This window comes from Tupaia chinensis, unplaced genomic scaffold, assembly GCF_000334495.1.
Source record: "Tupaia chinensis unplaced genomic scaffold, TupChi_1.0 Scaffold000647_1, whole genome shotgun sequence".
Lineage (NCBI taxonomy): Eukaryota > Metazoa > Chordata > Mammalia > Scandentia > Tupaiidae > Tupaia > Tupaia belangeri.
This window is the reverse complement of record NW_006160168.1, coordinates 4,091,888-4,101,037: the sequence shown is the minus strand read 5'-3', so window position 1 is coordinate 4,101,037 and position 9,150 is coordinate 4,091,888. Positions and strand designations below refer to the sequence as shown.

At 42.9% G+C, this 9,150-nt stretch overlaps 1 protein-coding gene across 1 annotated transcript in view; it reads right to left on the bottom strand.

Moving 5' to 3' along the window:
* Positions 1-7,649: 7,649 nt before the first annotated feature.
* Positions 7,650-9,150, bottom strand: part of FAM171A1 (family with sequence similarity 171 member A1) — a 171,099-nt gene continuing 169,598 nt past the window's right edge. Inside the window, exon 10 of the mRNA XM_027776232.1 lies at positions 7,650-9,110. Coding sequence (XP_027632033.1) covers positions 8,905-9,110 — 206 coding nt within the window. The 3' untranslated portion in view covers positions 7,650-8,904. The remainder of the gene's footprint in view (positions 9,111-9,150) is intronic.

The following is a 9,150-nucleotide window of genomic DNA, read 5'->3' as shown; positions in this document are numbered from 1 at the left end:
GTGCCCAAGATCCCAAGAGGAGAATGGAGGAGAAGGGATTGCGGCGTGACCATCCCCCCTGGGGGGTGATTTCTCGCTTTCTGTCTCTATGTCTCTCTCTGTCTGTCTGGCAAGCGCACGCGCCCTATAGCGAAAACCTCTCAAAAAAAAAAAAAAAAGAGAGAGAAAAAAATGAGAACCATGCTGCTGCTTGGCTTACCCTGTGGGGGGGGGGGAAGGTAAGAATTAGAAAGGCAAAAGAGCAGCAGAGGGTTAAGTTTAAAAATTAAAAAAAAAAATGTATGTAGAGAGATGGCAAGAGACAGAGGGAATAAATAGGGTGCTCTAACCTGGCTCCTGGCTAGACCTGGGGAGCAGGAGGATGAAGTCTGGGCAGGGGGTCTTTGGTGGTCGAAATCCAGGACCAAACATCTTCATCTTCCCTCTAAAGCACTGGAAGGGAGCCACCTGACAGGCTACCAGAGCCAGGCCCAACAGCGAAGTCCTCCGACTCCAAGTTCAGCGTTCTTTCTGCAGTACTAGAATCTTAACAATTAGGGTGGCTTGCAATGACTTACATTCTCATTACTGAGTATCTATTATAGGTAGGATGTGAGTGGATAACAGAGGGTACAAAAGAGCAAAGAATGAAAAAGCAGCCTGCACCTAGGGCCAGGTGTCAGGGGATCCCCATTGGTCACTTGGAGCTTGTGTGGGGAGGTCATTAAGCACTTCTGGCTTTGATTTCCTCCTGTGTGAGATCAAGGCTCTTTCATGTTCTAAATTCTCAGCCCATCTGGTTGAGGTACAAATGGTTTACACAAATGATCAGCCACTCACAGGCATCAAAATATCAACACTAAGCAAGCCATAATCACTGTAATACTGGCAAAAAACGTATGCCAGGTATTTTGTGTGTATTTTCAGTCACAGCTTTGAAAAGAGTTTTTTTGGAAGGTGCGGTGGGAAGGCTTGTGGTTTCTAATTCACTTGAAAAGGTCAACCGGATCTCCCTACTCTCGTGGCAACCACTCCTTCTTCTTCATCATCAGCCTTCTCCTACCTATAGACCACGACAACCAATATGCCCACTTCAGCATGCTCTCTCTATGATGTCCAGATTGTCCTAAAAGACCCCAGATATAACTGCACTTTGCTTTAACTGCAGTGCCCAAACAGCAAATGAGAAATCATGAAATTTCAAAAATGGTTGAAAAATCATCACACGTTTCTATCTATAACTTTACACATTTTTATCCCCTTGTCCTCAGTTACAGAGATCTGCAAAAGTAACATCTACAAGAGGCTAAACATAGCAATTATATAGCACACATTACGCTCGTAGGCTATTACATTAGGCTTTATGGTCTCCTTCCTTTTTGGTTCTGGACATGTTTTCTTGGGATTATGCTTCACTGCTTTTCCAGTTATTTGTGCTAGTTTATACGAAATAAAATTCTAAACACACAGGGCCACTGTTATGTACATGATGTGTGTCTCCTGCCATGGTGTAGGGTACACTCTTTTGTAAATTCCTCCCTAGTTCTGTGGCCAGACCTGCACCAGAACAAGTACCTACCTACCAGCATCTTCTCTCAGTGAAGACAGTCCAGCTCACACGCTGAGTTACCACGAAAGCCTGGGGGGTGCTTTCATCTAGATTTTCTGTCTTAATTAGAGGTTTCCATTTGCAGTCTCAAGTTAAAAAAAAAAAAAGTCTATAATGAAGTAACAATTATGATCTGGAACTATAATTGCTAACATGAAAAGCCCTTTACAGAATAGTATTTAGTGGGAGAAGTAGGTTATACACAGGGCGAGTGTCTATTTGCAGAACACACATACTTACATGGGTGAGGCATGGCAGGGACACAATGGAACGTCAGCTGTAGTTGTGTCTGGACGGTAGCTTTTGGTGACGTAGTCTTTTAAAAATTTACTATAGGACATGTGGACTTGCCAGCAAGAGAGAGAGGGAGATGGAGAAATCATCCCCCGGGGGCGTGGCCATACCATAATCCCGTTTTCTCCATTCTTCTCTCAGGACTTGGGGCATGCATGCACATGTCCTTGCCATGATTTTCAAGCTGTTGGATGTGGGACTCGAACTGTGCAGTAGGCCAAATAGGATCCAGTTGTCTTTTGGAGAGTTTTTTTTTTTTTTTGCTACAGGGTGTGTTCACTCGACAGAGAGAGACAGAGAGACAGAAAGCGAGAAATCACCCCACAGAGGGGATGACCACACCGCAATCCCTTCTCCTCCGTTCTCCTCTCGGGATCTTGGGCATGCACGCACATGTGCCCGGTGTGAGTTTAAGTCACCGGGTCCAAGACTCAAACCGTGGTGGACTACATGGGAGTTCAGCAACATAGCCAATTTTTTTTTCCGTTTGAAGACTCCCTGTACTATGTTTTTTTCTATACATACTGCAAATTTATAAATGAGGCACAGTAAGAGATTAACAAAGGAGACACATTACAGCTTCTTTTTGGCATATCCAAATGGCCATTATTAAGCAAAATAAGGGTTATATGAGCATAATCACTGCAGTACCGTGATGGCTGATCTAACTGAGATGACTGCTAAGTGACTAATGGATGGGTAGTACAGACCTTGTGGATATGCCGAAGCAAGAGATGGTTCACATCCCAGAGGGGACGGTGTGAGATTTCATAAGGCTATTCAGAACGGTGTACAATTTAGAACGTAGGAATTGTTTATCTCTGAGATTTTCTATTTTAATATTTGCAGACTGTAGTTCATCACAGGTAGCTAAATCTATAGAAAGCAAAATGCTGGATGAAGGGGACTGCTGTATAGTGGATTCTTGTTATCTGCATAGTTAAGTTCTTTTACTTTAAAAAATTTATTTATATTTAGATATTTTTGTTATAGGGTATGTGTACTCACTGGAGAGACAAAGAGATAGAGAGAGACAGAAAGTGAGAAATAACGTCCTAGGGGGATGGCCAGGCCACAATCCGTTCTCCTCCATTCTCCACTTGGGCACCTATGCATGACTCATTTGAGTTTTATCCGTTCGCCTCCATTCTCCACTTGGGCACCTATGCATGACTCATTTGAGTTTTTTTTTTTTTTTTGAGAGGTTTTGCTATAGGGTACATGTGCTCACTAGACAGACAGAGAGAGACAGAGAGATAGAAAGTGAGAAATCACCCCCCACTCCCAGGGGGAATGGCCACACTGCAATCCGTTGTCGTCCATTCTCCTCTTGGGATCTTGGGCACGCACACACATGTGCCTGGTGCGAGTTTTAAGCCACTGGGTCCGGGACTCGAACCACGGTCGACTACATGGGAGTCCAGCTACATAATCACTATACTAACTGCTGGTCCTGACTCACCTAAGTTTTAAACCACCAGGCCCAGGGTTCGAACTGTGGCCAGCTATGTGGGAGTCCAGTGACGTAACCATTATGCCATCTGCTGGTCCTGACAGTTAAGTTCTATAAAGTTGCTACAAACACTGAATTAGTGAGTGCAATACTAGAACCATTGTTCCTAAAGGAAATATGGGACTAGGTGCCCATGAGCCTCTCATTTTCTTGTTTTTGTGTTTCTGCTGCTTAAAGGAACCTTAGCACATATTGTTGATTAGTTAACACTGAACTCATGGCCAATAGCACCATAACTCATGCCTGAATAAAGCTTATCTGACACATGTATTTTTTCCATAAGGGACACCGCAGCCCTCATGCACTTAGGAACACCAGACAGCACTTCAGCCTTATGCTTGGGGGCCATTTAAACAGCAAGATCACCAACAAAAGCACAGAAGTATAGAAAATGGGACAATAGGTAAACTGCTGGTGGTACAGGATACTTATTCATGGTATGAGAGCTGAAATAAGAAGTCAAAGGGTTGTCTTGTTTGTTTTTTGGTTTGGGAGAGATTTTTTGCTATAGAGCAAGTGCACCTGCTGGAGACAAAGACAGAAAGCGAGAAATCAACCTCGCAGGCTGGATGGCCACACCACAATGCTTTCTCCTCTTGAGATTTTGGGTATACACACACACACACACACACACACACACACACACACACACACGGCACGAGTTTCAAGCTACCAGGTCTGGGACTCGAACTGTGGTTGACTATGTGGGAGTCCAGTGATGTAATCCTTATGCCATCTGCTGGTCCCAAGGGTTGCCTTGTTTGACCTCAGCTGGGAACATATGCATTGGGCAACTTGAATTCTTTGCTGCTCTGTGAATCTCCATGAGTGACAGTAAAAACGCGAGCATTAGTTTTGAGGTTACAAATAAATAAATTACTTTTAGTAAGGAGGCAAATTTGCAATACAGAACTTATGAATAATGAGGATCAACTGTGTATTTTACTATTACCTATGCTCTTAAGGTCATTTCTCTCCATTGTATCTTCTTAGTGGAAGTATGATATAACTGAGCTACTCAACATCTTTTCCCAGCTCTTGTGTATAGGGATGTTATATTGGTTGCTTGAAATTGGCCCCAGTGAAAATAATTACACCATATTCTTTGGCAAATGCTACAATTCCTGCCTTGATTGTCCAGATTTAAGAAAGTGATGAGAGAAAATTTTAATAATGCCAAAGTGTTAATAATGTTAAAACAGTATCAAACCTGGAGTCAGTACTTTGTAAATAGCACAAGAAATTGAGGAACTAGTCTTTTAGTATTCAAAGACTATTATCTGATTCAACAAAGATGTCATTCCATGACTGATGAACAAGTGACATTCTGACATACATCTTTGTAGTCTTCAATTCCATCTTAATCATTAATGCAATAAAGTAACAATATTCATGTCGGAATGACACTCTTCTGTCTATCACAAGTGGCTTATGACAAAATCCAAAGAAAACATTCTGTAAGAATCAATTGTCAAAGAGAATTTACAACAGAGTACTATATAGGAGAAGTCTTCAAAAAGTTAATGGAAAATATGTATTATGAGAAAACTGTTCAAAAATTTCAGAACTTCTGGGACCAGCAGTTAGCGTAATGGCTATGTTGCTGGACTCCCACGTAGTCAACCGCGGTTCACGTCCTGGACCCAGTGGCTTGAAACTCACGCCGGCCGTGTGTGCGTGCGTGCCCTAGATCCCAAGAGGAGAATGTAGGAGAAGGGATTGTGGCGTGGCCAACCCCTCTGGGGGGTGATTTCTCGCTTTCTGTCTCTCTGTCTCTGTCTGTCTGGCGAGCGCACGTGCCCTATAGCAAACAAACAAACAAAAAAACCTCTCCAAAAAGAAAAAATTTCAGAACTTCTTTCACCATTCTTTAATTTCGTTTTTCCACATACTTTTTCAAGTCCTCTCTTATTTTCTTGTTATTCGTAACTTGTGTCCTACACGCCCTCAATCACAAGCATTTATAATTTCGATGCATTCATTTCCAGATGGCTGGTTATTCGAGAAACACACTGGTGCTGTGGTGACCTCAGTTACTTAACCACCAAGCCAAAATAAAGTTAGCTATAAAACAAAGATTAAATACACCTTCCTTACAAGGTTTTGAGAACTGAATGCATTATTGTTTCCAGTACTTCGTTTCCATGCAGGGTTCCACAAACCACAGTCCCCTTCTGCTCATCCACCTCACCTGGAATACAGGACGAGTGGCCGATGCATCTTGTGCACCCTCACTCCACCTTGCCAGAGCACCCTGGAGAGCTGTCTGTTCTAGTAAACCTCCGTCTTTTACCAGCAGGTGGAAACTCACCACTAGGTGGCGTGAGCGAGATGCCTTTGAAGACTTCCTTCAGACAAATATATAATTGATTTCGAATACTGTGACATATTTTACTCTCCAAGCTAGAGAGAAGATAAAGGAAAATGTTTAAAGTCTGCAGTCACAGAGAATTCTAGCCTGGTTATCTATGTTAGCACCTTAAAAAAATATTAACCTTTGAATCCTCTTTTGGATAACTGTTAGAATGAGTTATACTTCCTCTTGGGCAGACCCAGTTCCCCTTGACCAAACCTGCTTGCATGGTCTTCCTGGGCCATAGAAGTTGCGAGAGACTGTCTGTTGTCACTGTAAAAAAAAGGCACTTGGAGTTAATGGGACCAGAATTGAAGGACTCTTAGCTGATAAAAATTCCAGTACGATCTTGTGACCACTGTTGGCTACTCCATACTTTCCACAGTCACTGCTGATCCAGGTATGTCTCTCCTAATGAGGAGGTAGAAAGGGAAGTCTTTACCCTGCCCTCAATCTGCCTGCCAGATCTCAGTACTAACAGTTAACCTGTTACTTGCCTTTTACAGCTGCCGTGCATTAAAAGAGGCCCTTTTCTGGCAACAGATGTTTTAAGGAGGTGATTCCATTAGCAGCAACCTGAAGCAGAGGTGCAAAAAGCTGGGGCCCATGATAACAGGCAGGTCTTTTAACACCGCTACACGCTGCCTCCTTCCCACCACCTATGTCTGGCCCTGGGTATTCTTGGAGAGGCAATTTTTTCTTTTGAGGCAAATTGAAACATGATGCCTCCCTGGAGTCTTATAAAGTCTGCAAGGCTTCGCCTGCCACCTATTGGTGAGACTGCTCATTCCCAACAACGGGTGCCACGCTTACTAAACCATAGCTCCCATCCTGGATTCTCTCAATCCTTCTATTGCTTAAAAACCAAATACTACACATCACCATTTGAAAATTAAAATAATAAAAAATTTCCCGCATAGAATCCACGAATAATGACTTTGTAAGGAGGCAATTAACTGTACTCATATGGCTTAATTTATTTCCATTAATCTGTTCTGTTTCAACATCTCCATTAATAACTTTGACGAAGAGTTTCATACTTCTGGGATGATTCTGGTCATTTTAACGGTATCTGCTCAAAGCTGTTCCTTAGCATTATAACAATACTAAATACAAAACACCAGTTTTGGGGTCAGCAGGTGGTGTAGTGGTTACGGTGTTGGACTCCCAGCCGGACGAGGTTTGAGTCCTGGACTTTGTGGCCTGAAACTCACATCGGGCACGTGTGTGTGCAGGTCTAAAATCCCAGGAGAATAGAGAAGGAACTGTAATAGGTCCATTATCCCTCGGGAGATTTCTTACTTTCCCTCTCATTGAATCTCTTTGGCAAGCATACATATCCTTTTGCAAAAACATTAAAAAAGAAAAACAAAACAGAAACAAAACCCCACTAAATTTCTTGTAAAGTACAGTCATGGATCCTGAAACACAACAAAATGTTACCTTGAATTTTTGAGTTAAACTAAAGACAAAGGTGGATTTTTTTTTTTTTTTGAGAGGTTTGTGCTATAGGGTGCGTGCGCTCGCCAGAAAGAGAGACAGAAAGTGAGAAATCACCCCCAGGAGGCATGGCCACACTGCAATCCCTTGTCCTCCATTTTCCTCTCGGGATCTTGGGCACGTATGCACATGTGCCCATTGTGAGTTTAAGCCACCGGGTCCGGGACTCGAACTGCAGTCAACTGTATGGGAGTCCAGTGACATAGCCATTATGCCAACTGCTGGTCCCCAAAGATGGGTTTAAAAAAATCTTTTAACTGTATCTGGATGTTCTCATGGGTCTATGAGATAGTCTTTAAATACAACTGCTATTTCACTACAGAATGAATAATAAAGTGGTAATAACTTGAAGTAGATTAATGGCTTAGAATGAATGAAAATGCTCACACGCAACCTTTTTTATTCTTCAGAGTTTATTTTGAATTTTTCATTTTTGGATAACCAAGCAGCTCTTTAAGGAGAATGCACAGAAGAGTCATTCTGGCACTTTTGGATAGTACATAAGATTTTTTAATAGTCACATTCAGTCCACTTGCTCAGTCCATACTCCCACGCTGGGTGAGCAAGATTAGCCCATAGGATTCCCGAGTTAATACGTAACCGTATATATACAAACAGCCACTAAAACCATAATGGAGGCTCATGGCCCACAGGGATGGAGTAGGGGAGGGCATCTCTAAAGTGTCCTCTAGTCTATCTTAGCTAAACAGAATCCACATCACACATAATAACTAGAGAGTGCACTGCGTGGAAATGAGGATGCGGAGCACGAATGGCACTTGGCAGCATGCAGTTTAAAGAAAAGGGGCATCATTTAATAACATTATAAAATCCAGGCAGTTTAATTAAAAGAGTTAAGAAAAACAAAAAAGCGAGGGACTGTCTGTTGTCACTGTAAAAAAGGCACTTGGAGTTAATGGGACCAGGATTGAAGGACTCTTAGTTGATAAAAATTCCAGTACGATTTCATTATAAAGGCTTGGATATTAAGAGATGACACTCAGGAGGAGTTCCAGAAGAGAGACACTAAAAGAAACCGCTAAAAAGTAGAACAGATCAAAATGCAGGGGAAAAAAATCTTTACAACCAAATGGAATATTGTTTTTTTAAGGAAAAAAGAAAAAAAAAGCACCCCCCCCAAATGAAACCCAATCAAAGCAAAATTTTATCAAAATAAGACCACGAAGCAGCGATGCATAGCTTTCCTTAAGAGATAATGCATACCTTGGACACACAGGGCCAACCGAATTTCTCAGAGCTTCACAGTAGCATTATCACGGGAAAATTGATTCAAGCAATGCAAAAAGAGTTTCATCTGTTCCCAGAATCTGAGGGAAAACTGAGGTGATCGTTAGGGTGTGGCAACATCACGTGTGGCTTTTCAGCGTCCCTGGAGTGGACATATCAAGTCCGTGGAAGGACACTCAGATGCTCCTGTGGCCACGTCCCTGGAGGTGCGGCATCCAGCAAAGTCATCCTTTCTTCTGCGTAAGAACTTGTCTTCCTTTCTACCATGTACACAGCAAGCAGTACTGCCGTTGACGTCCCTGTCCCCCCATTGCCGTGGTTCAACCTCCGCCATAGATAGGGAGATGCTTCCACGAGAAGGGATATTTGGCAATTGTATATTCCATGATTGGGTGCCTCTGCGGTAGCTCATTTAATGTTAAATGCCATCAGGGGTCTCTCCTCCCGTTTCTGCCAGGGGCTTTTCTTATCTTCTCCTTGGTCATCATCATCATCGTCATCTTCGTCTTCCTCGTGAGCAGATCTTCTCTGGTGGGGACTGGCCAATGGCTCTGGGGGGACATCTGAAGTTCGTCTGGTCGTCTCCTCCTGCAGGCTGGGCAGCTGGCTGCCACTTCGCCGGCTGGGGGCCTTCCACAAACACCGCCGGGGACA